Raw genomic sequence first — 18,533 nt, 5'->3', positions numbered from 1 at the left:
AATATAATAAACTTGGCACGCTTAAAAGAAAGAAAAAGTCAATTCGAGGATCGAAAATGAACAATTGACTGAAGAATGGCACATAATAAGCTCCTGATAATATGTTGAGCACTCGTTCGTCTGACATCAGCCCGGTCATGACCGGACTTGAAGAGAAAGGCTGTGCACCTTTCGGAAGCATTGTGTAAGGGGAAGGAAAAGATCTCCTACCCCAACAAACTTGATTGGTAGCTATTCCACCACACTGTTTTCTGGCTCTTGGCTTGCATGCACTTGCATTTCAGCCCTACCTCGATTCCAGCTCGAGTACAGTTCAGCTGGCTGAAAGAGTTCACATTGTAACGTTTCAGGAGCATGTTTGTTGAGAGAAGACTGATGTAACTTTTCCATACTGTTCAAATCGCAAATTTTGGATATATGGTCATGTATTTCGCGATGCTGAAAATATCATATTGATCTATTTGTATTGAAGATGAAAAAGGTGGAACAATTATATGTATCATGTGCCAGTCCCGTGACACCAAGTACTTCATTCTGCTAATGACCTTCCAAAATTTCTACTACTGCTTGCTAAAAATATGCAGTCTCCCCTAAGTGATCATGTTGAAAAATTTTTTAATCGAGATTGAAATTGCTCAAACCTCAATGAGAATCAGATAGCATTGCTATTGTCAAAGTAAGACTCACAGCCGTTGCATGCCAACTCTTTTCTCTTTCCACTATTCACAGAACATCAGTATCAAATTCGACAAATGAAGCAAAACCTCAAGAAACTTACATCAAAAGCAACTTGTACATCTCTGAACAGCGGTTCTCCGAAAATCCACATATCTTCCATTCCATTCCCATCCACACCTCCATTTTCAACTACTCCATTCGGGCCACCTATATTACCAAATCTGCCCTCCACTACAATTCCCACACAGTATCCACTACCTCTCTCTATCCTCCCCAAACTGAAACTTCCTCCTGGTGAAAAACTTCCTTCGTCCCTTTTGCCTTCCAATGCCTTGACTCTCAGATTGCCAAACTCGAGTAGTAAGTGAGGAGGGTTGAAACACGGGTAGGCATGGAACTGATCATGCGGTGGTGGAAGCTGTCGAGAGCCGGATATGGAAGAGTATAAACTGCGGACTAGATGTGGTGGACCAACTATATAGGGAGTGTTGACCTTGGGGAATTAGCGGGGTGAGAATAATGCGGAAAGGGGAGGGAAATGGTGAGTAAAGTATTCGACTTACATCCAGAACTATTGGCTGATTCTGTATAACTTTATTACCGTCAACCCAAATTCCTTTCATGAAGATTTCCCACCATCCATCTGCACCCCGAACTTTACTCCACTCCCAAACACTTTCATCATTCGGCTTCCGACTTAAGTCACTGTTATCCAATGGATTTTCGTCTCTCTTCATCAATCCTAACTCTGAGTTTCTCTTGATTTCATCGTGTTCGGACTGCAGTCCCAATCCGCCCATTCTTTTGAATTCATCGTTTCCAGATTGTAAGTCATCTAAATCCCTCTTCAATTCATCATTTAGAGGTTGGAATTCACCTGCCCCACCTGCTTCAAGTCTCTTCAATTCCTTTTCAATCATTTTCTCCACCCCTCTAACTGCCTCAACCGAAGATCCTCCCACACTCAATACCCCTTCATATCCATTAATCAACATCAAACTCCAAACCTCAGTATCCACAACTCCACTCCTAACAATCTGCTCCAGCAATCCTCCCTTCCAACCCCCTACTTGTCCCAACCCCTCTCCCACAGCCAACCCCAAACTTGCACCACTCTTCCCCAAACTACCAACCCACTGTTTCTGCGGTCTACAATGCGCAAAACTCACCGGAATATACCTCTCCCCTCTCAACCCAGCAAACATATCAAACCCCAACGGTAACCCCACAACATCCTTCCCACATCTACAACCCGGGAAATTCATCCCCTTACCCTCTTCATTATCATTACTCACACTATACGTTCCACTCCTCTCTTCCAAATAAAAACTCCCCTTTCCACTCGGCGTACTAATCACTGCAAAATCCGCCGTCAACATATTAAGATCCAGATCCACATTCTGAGACGGCTCCCCAATTTTCAACGACGTAAACCAGGATCCAGAATTTCCGACTTCGCTGAGAAGAGTAGTTCCTGGTTGGAGATATGTTCCAGATCTGGGGTTTGAAGTCGTGGTATTGCTGATTTGACCATCGTGCCATCTTTTGGGTACTCGGACGACTTTATTCCCTTTTAAGATTCTTTCGGAACTCGTGAATCTGGCATGTATATCGGCGAGTGTGCATTGGAGAAAGGTGAGATTAGCAGTATCGGGAGCTGGGAATGAACCGCCGCGCCGAGTGATGGTGTAGTGTAATGGTGGAAGTGTGGCAATTGCGAAGTTGGTGAAGGTAATGAGGAGGAGGAGGATGGTTGAGAGACGGAAACTTGAGATATACATGTATTTGTTGGATGTGTGGTATCACCCTGAATTGTGAGAGATGGGATGAGTAAATTGAAATTGAGAAAGCCATGTTAGACATAGAATCGAGAAAGTGCAGCTCGCGACAAAACTTAGATGAGCATTACTTACATCGCCTCACAGGGAAAGAACTTTCTCTTGATTGTAGCTACCGATTTCATTGCCACAAATAATTCAATCGAGGAGGTTGCTAGATAATAAGTTGAATGAACCACGTAGTAAAGCCGCCGAGAACATTGGATGAAAGAGAATATATTAAGTTATGCCAAAGATATAAAACTACAGGGTGCCAAAGCCGCCAACGATCATAATTCATATACGCTCCCCGCTATCTTCATCAATCTCATATCATCTTGCAATCAATTGGTATCGAGCTTTGAGTCATACCTCTCCAACTTCAATGACGCCAAATCTAAATCCTCGACACCCCTTATCAAATCTGTTGCCTTCTCACCAATCGCATATGCAGGCATTTGAGTATGTCCTTGATTCAGAAGCGGCATGACACTTGTATCGGCAACCCTAAGATTCCTGACTCCTCTAACTCTTAATTCTTCATCGAGAACTGCCATTGGATCCGATGCCTTGCCCATTTTGACTGTTCCTCCAGGGTGATAACACGTTGTAGCGTTATCTTTGATATAGGGGACCCATTGCTCTCTTGATGTGTATGCATGATGTGTCAAGTCTTTAGGCCAACTTCCCTCGACTATGTCCTTGGTACCTTTCCCTTTCATTATGATCTCATTCGCGTATCTGCATGCCTCACTAAGAACCACGATATCCAGCTCTTCACTTAAGTAACGGTGATCGACAACCGGATTATCTTTTGGATCTTTGGACTTTAAAGTGACAGTACCTCTGCTCTTAGGTGCGAATAATTCAGCAATCATGGAAAATGCATGGGATTTTTCTCCGTCTGGAAATTGATTGTATTGTTTTGGGCCACCGTAGCATTCTGTAGTAAAAAATTCGACATTGGGTTGTGATTCTGTTAATCCCATTGGATCTCGGCCTGGGCGTCGGGGTGCTGAAGTCCAAGCTGGTTCCGAAGCAAGACGCTCATCAAGGCGAGCATATGCAAATACGCCAAAAGGAAAGGTAGAGAGAGGTCCACGCTTTTCTTCTTTCCATTGTCTATAAGCTTCACCCAAGGCATTTGGACGGTACAAGAGGTAATCATTGGTAACATTCGGCTTGGTTGTTTCATAAAATATGAACACAATCTAGAATTTTGTTAGCGGTGTAACAGTAAGAGATAGTGAGTCATTACCATATGATCCATGAGATTTTTTCCAACTCCAGGGAGGTTAACTTGACAATCAATACCATGAGATTCAAGCTCAGACTTTGCTCCAATCCCTGATCGCATAAGAATGGTTGGAGAGCAATAGGCTCCTGCACTGATAATGACCTCTTTCTTGGCTCTGATCTCTTTCTCTGTTCCATCTTTCTCGATTACTTTTACAGCCGCAGCTTTCAGCTCATGAGGAAACGCATGGCTTTCGAGAATCACCTTATCGACAATTGTGCTAGTTTTTATCGCAAGGTTTGAGCCTTTGTTGATGAAGTAGTTAGCAGAGGTGGTTCTATCTCCTTTATACACAGTCCTTGGTGCATGACCACACCCATTCGGAGTCTCGCCAGTTGAGAACATATCTGGATGAAGTGGAAGGCCTCGATCAGCCATTGAATCCAAAATCATGTTGGATATAGGGGCCTGAAAATATCAGTCCATTGCATTAGCGATCGCCTTCAATGCCACTCACCAGATCATGAGGCTCAACATCTAGTAAACCATCGTGACCATGTACCGAGTCATTCGCTTCAAACCAGTCTTTGTTATGAAAATTCTCCGCCTATATGACTGTCAATATGAGGCACAATTAAGTAAATCATGCTCCTACCTTCTTCATATATCCAAAAACCTCCTCTCCACTCCATCCTGGCATTTCCCAGTCATCATAGTCTTGTGGTGTGCCTCTGATACACAGTGTGCCGTTTACTCCGCTTGATCCACCAAGGAACTTGCCACGACTGGCTTTGATTTGACGATTGTTAATCCCCGTATTTGGTTCTGTGGAAATATTCCAGTCTGCTTCCGTGTCGAAATTCTGTGACCTATTTATGATGCGTTTGAGCTCAACTTCATGAGAAGGAAAAAAGAGGCTCTTACCACCCACCAACCATAATAGTGTTCTCGAGGAGAGAATTATGCTCTCCTGCCTCGATGACTAGAACAGAATTGTTGGGATCTTCTGCCAATCTTGCTGCAACAACGGCGCCTGACGTGCCACCTCTATAGAATGCTCATCAGAGATGTCCATTGAATCGAGTATTGAGAGATGGAGCATACCCGCATACAATATAGTCATATTCGGCACCTTCTGACTTTACTGTGACAACCATGATGAGGTTCAACGTTAAAACGTGTTATAAAAAAGATGCAAAATGAAATGGTGTTACCAAAGACCGAGGTTTGAACAAAACTTGGAACAGAGGTACCATCTTCAATAGGTATTATATGCACAGTTTTGAGTCTAGAACAGTACTTAGCTTGCCTAGATAGATAGTACTTGGCTCAAAAGATGTAATGAGGCGAGTGGGGGTACCCGGTAGTTCCAAGTTAAGTACGCTAAACCTCATCATCACTCTGCATGTAATGTCACCCTTTCAGCCCTTTCGGCCAATGAGAAGTCATGGGGAGTAATCACCGTACTGTGCTTGTTGATTCCCGACTGTGTACTGGCTTGGGTATCTCTAGATCTTATGCCAAAACAGATCGTTAGAGTGCTGCTACATGAGGATCATCAAAAGTCATCAACATCCCATAAGCAGACCCAAGGCAGGTGAGCATGTATCTGCGCAATCATTCCATTCTCGTACCCGGATCAATTGCTAATCATTTATACTGATTCCTCCAAGTAAAGAAGGAGTCGATTGTACGAGATGGTGTTTGAAGAAGAGTACCACCAGTGGGTGCATGGATTGATGGGACACTTCCGAACTTTCAAAAGTTTTAACAAATCCATGCTTCAATTGTTTGATATCAGAATTGACATTCTAATTGTTTCATTCCTGATGAACAATTGTACCAACTCTTAAGACATAGGATTTGATATATTGAGAGATATTCACAAGTTAACTTTAGCAATGTTCTGTCAGTCCGTACACCCACCGGTGTACGAATTAAACTATGAACTATTTTCGCGGGGGAAATGCGGGGTTGGGGTTTGTTTCCGAGATCCGTGCAGCGGAAATATCCCGGCACGTGCTTTCACGGAATTATGACCGCGTCTGAATTACTATCATCAATTGCAAAACAGGCGAGCAAGCAAACAGCTTCGACGTCGAGGATCCCTCATATCAAGTGCTGCCCTTGCACTCATTATGGCTCCGTTCTCGACGAGAGATCAAGAGTTTGATACATAGATGCTGTCGAAATGACAATAACACAACAGCTTTTTTGGCTTTGAGGTTGTTCGATCTCATCACCTTATGGTTGTCCTTACGGCGACGATGTCAAGTAAGAATGGACACTTGGTACAAAGGCATTGTTGACAAACAACGCAAAATGGGTTTTCTTTGTTGTAATCTATCTACATCGTGCATTTGATTGGTCCTTGAAGATTGTTTCGCGTCTTCTCTCAAATTTTGACGAATGAAGAGTTGAACATACATTGTAGAGAGCCTGTTCAAGGAAAGAACAGACCTTCTATCCACAGATAAACTCTCTCAAGTCACCGCAATCATTTTAGTAGGTAGGCAATTTAGAAAAGTTCATATTCACTGACACGGTTTCACTCGTACTGCATTCCATCAATTACCAGTATATCACAACCACGCGGACTGCAGTAGTGAGCCCTACCACTCAACAGTGTCATACCGTATAAAAAGGTTTGTCGAGAATAGTGTCATGTCAAAAATTTAGTCAAGATGTCTACACCATCCCTCTCTACTGATTTCACGTTTGGAGTAGAATTTGAGTTTGCCATTCGCTTCAAAAGAGGATTGTTTCCTGACTACACAAGGCTTGGCCCGGGTAAGATTCACAGCTTTATCAAAGAGACTTTGATTCTTGAAACTGGGCTTGATATTTTGACAGAAGCAGAGATTGACCAGGATTGCCCCCGTTTTTCCAAGCCGAATCAAGACCCCAATAGAATATCTCAGCAAGACTTATTCAATACATGGGCCATTGGCACCGATGCCACTCTATCATTCGATGAAGAGGAACACGCAGACAGATCCTCGATGTTCTTCGAGCTTGAAATGATAACACCAGTTTTGAAATTTGGTCCAAAAGCCTTCAAGGAAATTGACAAAATGCTAACGGCTTTCAAGAAACATTTCGATGTTGTTGTCAACCAGTCATGTGGTCTTCACGTTCATGTTGGCAATGGAACTAAAGGGTTGTCTTTTCAACCGTTACAACACCTCATGGCAACTATCTGGACTTTCGAACCTCAGATCTTCTCCCTTCTTCGAAAGTCAAGGAACAATGGTAAGTATTGTGGATCCCTTCATAAACGCTCCAATCTTGGTGTTTACGAATACGAGGGGAACTTACTCAATGTTATACTCGGTACATCTGACATCAACGAAGTCGTGGCCATGTTCAATGGATATGACTCTTTTTGCTACATGGCTTTCAAACTCGAATATCTTATTCAACCTTTTCGGTATCCTGTTAAGAGAACTATAGAGTTTCGAGCACATGAAGGAAGTATGGATTCAGAGACCGTTTTAAACTGGGCAAGTTTTGTTGTTGAATTAGTGAGCTGGGCTCACAAGATCAACCGTCAAGATTTGAAATTCTTTCTTTCAAAACACGTCGCTTCCAAAGATTCGTCGATAGAAGACCTCTTCAAGGAGATCAGTTTCCCACAATCAACTGTTGAATTCTACCGAGAAAAGGTCGCAAGATTACGACCAGTTGAGGAGAAGGAAGCTGAGGAAAAGAAAGCGACCAAAAAGAGGAAGGCCGAGGAGAAGAAGGCTAGAGATGCAGCGAGGGCTGCAGGGGAAATAGTTGAGAGCAGCGACGACAACCACAGCAGCAGCGACAACGACAGTAGCATGGATACGTTAGAATCGGGATCATTTGTCTTTTGAGGCGGAAGTGCATCGAGATCGCTTCCTCCCTATCATTCTATGGTTTTGCCAGTCTTGATAATCTCACCTTAATCAGCAAGCAGCTCCTCGCTTTTTCCCTACAAATTTAAATCATCAATCCTAATTCAATCAATCATTATAACCAATCAACTTTCGTTTCCTTTCGCATTTAAATGAAACCTTTCTTTTTCGTAACGCCAAACATTTGCACTGATAGCAAGATTTATTATTCTTCATAAATTACATCCAAGTGGCAACGCTGTCGTATATATCAAATTACTGTTCAACTCAAGATCAAGCTTTGCTTCCATTTCCATATTGTGATATTTCATGTTCTTACCTGCTGTTTTCAGTCATGAGTTTTTAGATGATCCCCAATCCTCGCACTTTCCTTCGCTTAATCACATGTCCATTCCTGTTGACTCTCTCATCTCCTCTCGAATCTGACTTATGACCACCAATTTCTTTACAATCGTTATATCAATTGCCCAGCTTCATGTATAAATAGTTTATTTTTATATATTTGGATACATATAGGTAGGAATATCCTTACATTTATCAATTCGACGTGGCAAATCGGAGTATCTAAAGATGTCAAGACTTCCAAAACATGACAAATTCCTTTCGAAACACACTACAAGTTCCACAATCACCAAGACAATCAATAGAGCTTGACGTATTAGATGCCAATGGAAGATCCTTGACTCCTCCAAGGTCTAATCAAATGTTACATGAGATTGAGACTGGAGTGTATGTACCTCTTCGTATGACGTCATTATGGACTCCAAAGTCGTCTCCCTTCTGCAACCATTCATTGGCTAAACTGAATTGTTAGATATATCTGTCTCATCTGTTACGATAATATTACAGCTTATATAGCGGAGTTCTGGCACTGTCATGAATGCTATAATATCTATCATTCTACTTGTATTATGGCCTGGGCCATCAAGTCGGCCATCAAGTCGACCCGATCACCATATTTTAGTACTTGGAGATGCCCTGCATGTACTTGCAAATGGAGCGACCGCCCGCTACCGTCTTCTTGGTGCGGAAAACACAATTACAAAAGCACGACGCTTAACACAGGCAGCTGTGGTCAGTCTTATTCAAGAGAAAAGCATTGTGGTAATCGGCGCAATTGCCCCACGTATACATGCTCAGCAATATGTCATCCTGGACCATGTATCAAAAACGAATGCACAGATAGCTGCGGAGAGGAGATGCCTCAAGAACCACCCATCCCACATCGAGCAGCTCTAGACGACAGATCAAATGACATTCGGCAACAACTTGTTGACGAAATTCCCGATCTTCAAAAAAAACTCTGGTTTCTCATTCCTATCTTTACAATCAATTTCCTTGCAATTTTCTGGGCTGTAAATCGTATTCAGCGATTTAAAAAACCACTTGAAAACCAAGAATTCACAGAAAGCGACAATCGTAAGCAAGAGCAAAGTTTCTATTTCGTAACTGCTCCTATTCTCTTTCTGCTGAATTCGATTCTTTGCGGCTCTGTTATACATAGCATAAATGGGCGTTTGAGGATCTGTCTAAGTTTAAGTACAACGAGACGGGAGCCCACACCATATTCAATCTCATGGAGAAGGGCAAGAATCGTCACTGCCAAGGTGGTTTCTTACTATCTTGTGGACTGTATTCATCATTCTTGTCTTTTGTATTCTAGCCGCGTAAGTATCATCTTTTTTTCTTCTCTGTTATTTGTACATCTGAAGCACTTGCAGACTACTCGTCGGACCAGGCCTTCACTGGATGCGTCAAATGGGGGGCACATGCGATAGCTTTGACACACGTATCAAGTTCTCTGACCCATCTGTCGATTACTTTGGTCTTCACGATAGCACAACAAAAGATCCAAGAATCCACCTCTGCATTCATACACTCAAACCCCTAGTCTATACCCATATCCCTCCTGGAAAGATTATGAGTCCTACAAGTCTGGCGTTGATCTCTTTAACATCACCAGAATAAACAATACAACTCCAAGCAGCCACACATTATCGATCAGTAAACCATTCGACCAATTCTGACGCATCATGGGGATTTACGGCGACAAACCCCTACATATGGATTTCGATCTCTTGCATCGCTCTTGGCGTTTGAAAGAGGGAGTTATAGTCATTGACTCTGAAGATCCCAGTTCCTCCTTCTACAAAGGAGGAGTCTTATTCGACAGCCTTAAGCCGGGAGAAATCTACGACTCAAACAAGACGGCTCATCTAGTCTCCAACTTCGGGATCGCAATTCAAAATCTTCATGAAGTACGAAATGGAACATAGACAACTACCGATCCCAAGAATCTGGAGCTTACATTCCCCGAAAGAGATCTACATATTCCGTTGTGGGGACTCTTTGAAAAACATTGTGTGTATCAAAGTTACATGAGAGTTTTCCGCAGGCCAACTGAGGAGAATCGGAAAACGTGCAATACTCGGAGTAGAAAAAGTAGTAGGGAGGAAGTTATGAGAACTGCGAGTTCTGGGTGTGGGGGAAGTAATGGATTGGAAGTTTGTTTGAGGAGGAGGAATTATACATGGACTAGTCATGGGATTAAATTGACGGAGCCGGGGTTGGGAGAGGATCTTTTGGTGCCGTTGGGGTTGATGGCGGTAGTGAGGAGGAGTATGAGGATGGAGCAGTGGAAGATAAGGCATGGGTGTCGTTGGCCTGAACTCGGAGGAATCTAGGTGGTTTTGGTGATCATTCTTGATGAGCATTTGGGTGGGTGAAGACTTCATAGAGATAGCTCGGTCGAAAGGCTACAGCGTTTTGATTTTCATGGTCACTGGTGTGACAAAGCGAAGACATCTCATGATGAGACAGCTGTAGATTCCAGTTTACAATGTATTATTCAGCAAAAGAATGCCCTTTCCAATATTTTCTTCGTTGAACCGCTTATTCTACATTTGACTCTATATTCCACTTGGATGGTATTGGAGGTATTGAAGGTATTGCTGGCATATGAAACTTGTATCATCGATATTCGTTAGAAAACCCCCTTAATTCCAAGGTATGATCTTGCCTATCTCGCTAATTATAGAAGATGATGTATTGTTTACTTGAGTCTGAGATGATTGGTTGTAAGGATTTCACAGATGAAGTTGTGGTTGTCTATGTTCTCATGTGAGTATCTGAACGTGACTTCAGTTTGAAGCTTCGCAGGTTATGACACTACCATGATAAATTTGATGATCACGTTCACATAGAAGTTTATCGAATTCCCGCGACCAAAAGAGCGGAATTGGTTTAAAGTGACGTCTATTGTGCCATTATGTTTCAAGTATGAATTTCTTCAGGATAAGGCGGGAAACGTAGGCTAGAATATAAGGCATTCGGAGATTGATTGATTGAATTAGGTTTACTAGTTAGCTACGAGGAAGATAGCTCTTGATAATACTGATTGGGGCTAGCTCCCCCTGCTCTAGCACTATAAGAACCATATCTCTTATCACAGTATTCCATTATTGATGTTGTGAATATTGCTGATTGAGTGAATTTTCACACCCAACGAGACACTTCAGTTTTGCACTAGCACTGGATTGCTTTCGTGAAGGCCTACTTCGTTGATTAAATTCATTGCTGCGTATCAATCGAGTGCCATACTTAAGTTATTCCCCACGACAAATCCTCCATCTTTCCTCTCATCCTCTACAACCAATTAACGCCTCTCCAACACCCGCCTTGAGTCTCAGCAACAATGACAAACTTAAGTAAAGCCAACGGGTTTCCAGCTCCTGAAGGGCTCTATCGACCTTCTGTTGCTTCTTCCACGCTATCTCGACAATATTGAAGATTTGATTCATCTTTAGTCCAGTTGTAAAACTTTGTAAGTTTCAAGTAGAATATATTTATGCACATGGACGATCATGAAGACTGATTGTTGGTACTTTTAGGCACAATATCTACACTGAACATACTCCATTACCTGGATTACTATTTGAGCTCTGCAAGAAAAGAGGAAAGCTGACGCTCGACGAAATCCGCGACCTGGTCGATCGGAAGTCCACTCTCAGGTCACTTGTTTCAATTCATTGGCGACGAATGAATCGCATAGTGAAGTCCGAACACATAGCCATGTTGCCCTATCTACAAATCGCAATGTTTGGAGGTCTATTTGCTGCTAGCGTACGCAATTTTTGTGAGCCAGGAGTTATCAATCCATTGCACACGAGCATTAGATTAGATTGGTGGGTGAAGTGTTGCCCGGATCTGTCGTGCAATGATAGCTGGGATATAATCGATGCACAGCCCTCTTGGATGGGAGGCCGTCAGATGTACAACATCATGAAAGGTAAGAGCCACAGCGAGATGACAAATGCTGGTACAATGACTAATAATCGAATAGTGCTTCAAATCACCGCGACGCTACAAACCTCTGCTCTAATCTCATTAATGAAGCAAATTCCTGACTGCTTCGTCACTTCAGCACAGAAGTGCAAAGACATTTCCTATGATGACACTTATCACGATAGAAACTTCGCCTTCTCTGCTTTCATTTCTCTGCAAGGTTGGGACTCGCTGGACTTGATGTATTAAGTCGAGGTAGGAACAACTTCACTTCATGCGCAAGCGGCAGTTGAGGCTGCAATGATTGCCTGACGAATGGAAAACAGCCAAGTCGCCAGCTTCAAAATCATCCGTGAAAATATGATAGAAGGCACGTTTCAAGACTTGGGTACCGTAGTCAACATTGAGGTGGATACATATTTCGTTTGTAATCGCAGACTCTTGAGAGAAATGTTATACTCGTATGTCAGCCTGTAATGACCAAATATACTTTGGTGTTGTTGCTCATCGTCTAAAACTTCAAACCTCAAAGCCCAAGCAATCCTTGCCCTTACCACAACTTGATCTGGCTACGCGTACACAGGACTTCAGTTAGTTCTTCAGATAAGTTACTTGCAATATATATAAAAGTCTTCTATTCATATTTTACTGATGGCCTCTGGACAAATCCGAGTAGAGGCTGAATCTTCCTACTGTGCTTTTATCCTGACCATATTTTCAAATAGCATTTAATTATGTTTTTCAGGTGGACAATAAAAATGTGATCTATCGGTTGTTAGCCTCATATAATATCACACTTATTTCAACAATACATTCTCTCTTCTAGTATTCAAGTCCTTTGTTCCACAGATCAACATCCACTACAATCTATATGACTACAATATTCTGAGTCGACCCATCTTCTTGTTCAGCCAGTATTCTCTACGCGAGCTCCTAGTGCATGATATCAAGGTTCGGCTCGCACCACATCATTCATAGATAGCATTGTTCACCAGGCATGATTTCAAGCATATTACCTCACCCAATATTGAAGTTTCATGTAAATTCCACCAACAAGACTTTCCAGCTTATCTGCGGTTTAGTGTTTTGATTTGATCTTTAACTTAGGTAATTATACCCATTCCCTCTTACTCCTCCTCAATTTTCACCCCAAGAATCCCTCCCAATCTGTCTTGAATGCTCTTAACCTGCTCCATAGTCATAACCTGACTTCCCATAAGATACACTACATTCCCTAGTATCCTCGCATGAATATTCCATTCCCCATCTATGCCTGCCACCTTACCATCCAACATACTTTCTCTCACCGTTTCTGTGACTCTCGACGTGTAGCCTCCTCCTTGCTCATCCTTGAAGGTGATGGCTAATACACTGCCAAGAGCAATCACTCCATCTACCGACTCCAAATGAGAAATTGAGGTGACGAAGGATTTACTCCATATACTCCAGACTCGATTATTCTCACTTGTATTCTCCACCTTTACACTAGATTTAGAAACTACTTTTCCAGCTTTGGAATTCCAGTCATTCCTAAACTTCTCCCACGTGCCATTTTTATCGCTGTCCAATTTTTCCATAGTCTCGAGACCTACACGTGCAACTTCGCAACCAACGGCATGACCAGTGTAACTATGTCCGTGTAGAAGAGCTTCGCTTTTTTCATCCCCGAGGAATGCTTCGTAGATGCTCTCACTAGCAACGGTTGTGCAAAGGGGCAGTAGACCACCGGTAAGTAGCTTGGCGTGAACTGAAATATCCGGGTGAGTGTGTAAAAGTGTAGACGGACTGAAGTGACCGAGACGGTAAAGACCTGTGAATACTTCGTCGTGGATGACAGGGAGTCCAGTCCATTGGGTCGGGGAGAACTTAGAACCTTCGGGAAGAGGATTGGCTTCACCGAGTAGTTGTTCGGGAATGTTGCGGATGACGTTTGTTAGGGTGCGTTGGAAAAGAGGGTCGCTTTGATATTTGTCAGAACGAAGTTTGGGGGAGACCTAAATATGTATGGCTTACCAAAATAGCATACCACCTGCCCCAAGGATAATTGGCTCCAAAACCAAGGCACCGAATTTCATTCCCTGTTCATTGGCCCTTCGAAGTTTAGTCAAAATATGTTCCTCATACTTCTTCTGCAGCTTGCTACTATCTCTCTGTGAACTGAACACACCATCCAATTCATCAAATGTCTCCTCGATATCCTGGCCGGTTCCATCATAAACTACCCATTTTCCATCTTTCATCCAGACTTTTGGTACATCGAACCATAATCCTCTTCCTTTGTACCAGTGTACCTTTTCGTTATATACGCTTCCTTCACTTAAATCCATAGCTCCGATAGTATCTCCGTGGTAACTGCCTTTTAATCCGATAATTCCCACCTCTCTACTCTTTTCAGGATTGTTTCCCCAACTGTAATGCTTACTAGCAGCAGTCAAGGCCATTTTTACAGCAACTTCCATGCCAGTACTACCGTTATCAGAGTAGAAAACTCGAGAAAGACGTGGATTTTTGAGGTTGGTAAGGAGGTGCTCAGCGAGCTTGAGAGAGGGTGCATGAATGGTGGATGCGAAAATGCAGTGTCCATATCGACCTGACGCATAGGCTGCGGCTAGAGACAGAGCAGGATTTCCGTGGCCCAAACCTTGGGTCCACCAAGATCCCGAACCATCTAATGTGGGCGTAAGGAGATTTTCCTGGACTGGCTCTTGAGGTTTGGATGCGGTTTGCATTGACAGGGTTTGGAAATAATCTCCATATGCGGAATCTATAGGGAGTATTTTATCCGCTGAGAGATGCTTCATTTGAGTGAATGGATACCATATTTTCTCGTGAGCTTTTGTGGCCATCCGTTCCAGATCTTCAATTCGAGATATGTTTCGTTGATGGGAAGCTTCTAGTAGAGCTTCAATCTCGCCGGACCGAGCAACACTCGAGTAGTAAGAAGACATGGACTCTTCATCTTCCTGGAGATTCGGTATCTGGTTTGGTGGAGGCGGGATGACTGTTGTGTTTACACCTCTCTCTTGAAAGTATTTAGATAGATATGCATAATTTCCATACTTCTCTTCCTGGAATATCAAGACAGAGTCTATGTCATATCCTCGGAGATGTAAACCTATCTTATCATTAGTCCAGTACCGTCTTCGAGAATTCGTTCTTAAATCTCCACCAGATTTTACTGAATAGGAATGGTCACATACTCTCCCAAGCACTAATCGTTGCAGAAATTCCGCCTAATCTTGGATCACCAACGAGAAACACTGGCATTCTCAGAGGTCTTAATGCATCTACTTGACTTGTACCAGAAGGTGTTGGCGAATGTACGCCGCCAGCACCTTCCACTATGATCATTCCTTCTCCTCTCCTTTCATTAATTTTTGTCCAAATTTTAACCTGATCTGAGATTGCTGTAACAATCTCATGATCATTCGGCGGCTGCACGTGTTTTTGAGTCAGCGAAGGGAGGTTCCTCGATCATATATCCCTTCCGACCATCATAACCAAACAATACCATTTGGACATAGAAATCAAAATTTTGGGAAATGGAGCTAATATTTAGTCTCTCCTAGTTATAAATGAAAGTTGCCAAACACACCTTCACGCCCCTTGCCGCTATGTGTGGGCTGACAGCTTCACCATATCTAAACAAGCATGCTATTTTCGATCCTTTTGCAAATTTCTCAATATGTAAATCATCAGCTTCAATTAACGGTCCTGTCGAAACAGGCTTCAAATAATAAGGGATTTGTTTTTTGGCAAGAAGTTGTCGACAGAGAAGTGTTGAAAAGATAGTCTTCCCCAAAGACGTGTTGGATGCCGTTAGATGATAGACGGGAAGCGAGCGCGAAAGGAGAGAGGGTGGTGGTTTATACATTGTGACAAAAGGGGGGAAGGAAGGGAACAGTCAAACAAGTGAAAAGAAGCTCGGAGTTGAGTCAATCGCTGAGTGGAATTCGAGCAATGAGGGGTGAGTGAAGCATGGTGGGGTCGCTTGCATGAATGACTAACAGATGTTTATACGATTGGCCAATATTCCTATCTACCCCTGAGTTCTCTCCACAACAGCTTAAACCCATGCTAATGTGATCTGCGGGAAATATCCATGCTGGCACGTATTCATCGATTCTGCCAATGTATCGGTTCTGGATACAGCATGTCACCAGCTAATGCAAAACGAACTCTCGGCAAGACTTCAACAAATTCTGAACATCGGACCTGAGTCTATAAGTCATGACTTACGAATCAAATCATATTAACTCTTTACCTGTATCCATCTGTACAATGTTACCACAGTTCTGATCACACATCACACATTCATCTCACAGCAAACGAAAATGCCTACACTGGAAGAATCCATGACCTCGGCACTCAAACGCCGAGCTCTAAAATCCTCGCTCCGGAATCTATCGTTACCATCTACCATACAAACGACATCTGGTGTTACACCAATCGACTTCTCATCTAACGATTTTCTCTCACTCTCAACATCCACACTTCTCCATAATGAATATCTCTCCCTTCTCCGATCTCATTTAACACCTCCAAAACCCGAGAGTTCATCACCATCTTCAAAACCAACCCCGCCAACTTTAGGTAGCACAGGCTCCCGTCTTCTAACCGGCAATTCTTCCCTCGCACTTCATCTCGAATCTCAAATTTCTACATTTCATCGCTCTCCGCATCTTGGCTCTGGTGCTCTGCTCTTCAACTCAGGGTTTGATGCTAATTCTGCATTTTTCGCTTGTGTTCCTCAAAAAGAAGATGTCATCGTTTACGATGAACAAATCCACGCTAGTGTGCATGAAGGGATGAGAGGTTCACGTTCTGGGAGATTTATTGCCTTTGAACATAATAATGTGTGTGATTTGCGAAGGGTTTTGGATAGTGTAAAACGAGAAGGAGGGGAGAGGAATGTATTCGTGGCGGTGGAAAGTTTGTATAGTATGGATGGGGATTTATGTCCGCTGCGCTCTGTGGTCCAAACTGTCGAGGATATTTTTGGTTTAGGAGGAATTACCGAAGAGGGAAGAGGATATATTGTGGTAGATGAAGCGCATTCGACGGGCGTTTATGGGCAAAATGGACGGGGATTGGTTTGTGAATTAGGGCTTGAGGAAAAGATATTTGCGAGGTTGCATACTTTTGGAAAGGCACTCGCGGGAAATGGTGGTATGTTCGTTCTCATTGCATGCACCGCTACACACTCAATTTTACCACCTGACGATGAATATACTAAAACCGAAATAGCTATCATTCTAACTACCCCATTAACACGTCACTACCTCCTCAACTACGCACGCCCCCTCATTTATAGCACCTCTCTCTCCACGCCCTCTCTCCTTCTGATTGCCGCCTCTTACTCTCTTCTTCTGTCCTCCTCCACAGCCCCACTTCAATCACATGTTCGTTCTCTCTCACATCATTTCACATCCTTACTCTCCCAACTTCCTCATTCTATATACCTCAGACCGCAGCACCAAAAGCCCAACCCATACGCCGAGGATCTAAACTGGGCACCCATATTCTCTCTTCAAACACCTGAGCCCAAGGATCTAGCAGCTTTTTGTCAAAGAGCGGGGTATAACGTCCGGGCAATCATGAGTCCAACGGTTAAGAAGGGAAGTGAAAGAGTCAGGGTTTGTTTGCATGCTGGGAATACTTTTGAGGAGGTTGAGGAATTGGTACGGTGTGTTAAAGTGTGGATTGAGGTAATGGAAAAGAGAGTGAAGGGCCACGTGGATGAGACTTTGGAGACTTTTTCTCCACCAACATCTAATGTGGCGGTGGATGATCAGGAGATCAATGGTGTCGATGTAGGTGCAATTTTTAAGGGGAAGACTCCAACAGAGAGGGCAAAGCTATAGATCTACCACAGAAGGAGCTACATCGTAAACTTAGATTAAGATCTTCCACAACAATATGAAATCACAATACAGCAAAGGAGACAAAGAACAGCAAGAAAGGCTAGAAATGTAGCCAAGTATCATCTAGCGCCAGCTATCATATCAGAGATTATTTTCCGAGAAAAAAAAAAGTAACGGATAGCACAAGTTGAAAGCAAAAATTTGCTTGTGGTCTAAAACGTCCCAAGGAATCAGTGAGCTTCTTCAACGGGGTAATTAATAAGATGGACTAACGGATAATTGAAAGACCAAGACTTGCTATCTACCAGTTGTCACTCGGGTCTCAACGCCAATGCTATGCTACATATCACTACGAACTTTAGCCTCGGGCTTCACATATGATTGTAACTACTGTACTCAATCCTCGCTTAGTATTTCCTCTCTGGAACTGTACTCTGTATTCTTCTTGCTAAGAATTTTTACTACATTGCACTATTCCGGCGTCCATTTAAACAGCCATCAATTGACCACAACAACCATGCCACAAAATTCCCAACAACAATATATCAAAGTTCACCAACCATCTCGGCGCTTCTCCAAACGCCCGCTGCGATATCCGGAAGATCATCACCAATTCTTACCTCGGCAAAGCCAAGGATCATTCATGCCCAAGCTTCTGCACGGGCCGATCCACCTTGCTGTCATTGACAGCGGGGAATCTCTCGCTTTTCCCCGCCAATCAGATGAGACGAGTGATAAGTGGGCAATTCCCGGAGATGTAATTTGTTGA

The 18,533-nt window shown here is 43.0% G+C and overlaps 8 protein-coding genes across 8 annotated transcripts; 5 read left to right on the top strand and 3 right to left on the bottom strand.

Moving 5' to 3' along the window:
- Positions 1-683: 683 nt before the first annotated feature.
- EAF01_006623 (uncharacterized protein) lies at positions 684-2,459 on the bottom strand (the record flags this gene model as incomplete). The annotated part of the gene is made up of 3 exons (XM_038914877.1): positions 684-719; positions 779-1,171; positions 1,242-2,459. 3 exons carry the CDS (start codon positions 2,457-2,459, stop codon positions 684-686), a joined length of 1,647 nt encoding a protein of 548 aa, XP_038769832.1.
- A 380-nt stretch (positions 2,460-2,839) lies between these two features.
- On the bottom strand, positions 2,840-4,889 carry EAF01_006622 (uncharacterized protein; the record flags this gene model as incomplete). Its single annotated transcript, XM_038914876.1, has 6 exons — positions 2,840-3,706; positions 3,754-4,200; positions 4,250-4,339; positions 4,388-4,601; positions 4,657-4,779; positions 4,837-4,889. 6 exons carry the CDS (start codon positions 4,887-4,889, stop codon positions 2,840-2,842), a joined length of 1,794 nt encoding a protein of 597 aa, XP_038769831.1.
- Positions 4,890-6,416: 1,527 nt separating this feature from the next.
- On the top strand, positions 6,417-7,595 carry EAF01_006621 (uncharacterized protein; the record flags this gene model as incomplete). Its single annotated transcript, XM_038914875.1, has 1 exon — positions 6,417-7,595. The coding sequence occupies one exon, from the start codon at positions 6,417-6,419 to the stop codon at positions 7,593-7,595; it is 1,179 nt and encodes a 392-aa protein (XP_038769830.1).
- A 610-nt stretch (positions 7,596-8,205) lies between these two features.
- EAF01_006620 (uncharacterized protein) lies at positions 8,206-8,855 on the top strand (the record flags this gene model as incomplete). The annotated part of the gene is made up of 2 exons (XM_038914874.1): positions 8,206-8,343; positions 8,475-8,855. 2 exons carry the CDS (start codon positions 8,206-8,208, stop codon positions 8,853-8,855), a joined length of 519 nt encoding a protein of 172 aa, XP_038769829.1.
- Positions 8,856-11,310: 2,455 nt separating this feature from the next.
- Positions 11,311-12,149, top strand: EAF01_006619 (uncharacterized protein; the record flags this gene model as incomplete). The annotated part of the gene is made up of 4 exons (XM_038914873.1): positions 11,311-11,370; positions 11,423-11,439; positions 11,507-11,904; positions 11,959-12,149. 4 exons carry the CDS (start codon positions 11,311-11,313, stop codon positions 12,147-12,149), a joined length of 666 nt encoding a protein of 221 aa, XP_038769828.1.
- An 811-nt stretch (positions 12,150-12,960) lies between these two features.
- Positions 12,961-15,774, bottom strand: EAF01_006618 (uncharacterized protein; the record flags this gene model as incomplete). The annotated part of the gene is made up of 4 exons (XM_038914872.1): positions 12,961-13,859; positions 13,914-15,015; positions 15,101-15,335; positions 15,496-15,774. The coding sequence occupies 4 exons, from the start codon at positions 15,772-15,774 to the stop codon at positions 13,028-13,030; spliced, it is 2,448 nt and encodes an 815-aa protein (XP_038769827.1). The 3' UTR covers positions 12,961-13,027.
- Positions 15,775-16,234: 460 nt separating this feature from the next.
- On the top strand, positions 16,235-17,764 carry EAF01_006617 (uncharacterized protein; the record flags this gene model as incomplete). Its single annotated transcript, XM_038914871.1, has 2 exons — positions 16,235-17,069; positions 17,148-17,764. 2 exons carry the CDS (start codon positions 16,235-16,237, stop codon positions 17,762-17,764), a joined length of 1,452 nt encoding a protein of 483 aa, XP_038769826.1.
- Positions 17,765-18,281: 517 nt separating this feature from the next.
- Positions 18,282-18,533, top strand: EAF01_006616 (uncharacterized protein; the record flags this gene model as incomplete). Its single annotated transcript, XM_038914870.1, has 1 exon — positions 18,282-18,533. The coding sequence occupies one exon, from the start codon at positions 18,282-18,284 to the stop codon at positions 18,531-18,533; it is 252 nt and encodes an 83-aa protein (XP_038769825.1).

Source organism: Botrytis porri, assembly GCF_014898465.1.
Source record: "Botrytis porri strain MUCL 3234 chromosome Unknown BPOR_008, whole genome shotgun sequence".
Taxonomy (NCBI): Eukaryota; Fungi; Ascomycota; class Leotiomycetes; order Helotiales; family Sclerotiniaceae; genus Botrytis; species Botrytis porri.
Note: the sequence above shows the minus strand (reverse complement) of the source record. Positions and strands in the feature narration are given on the sequence as shown.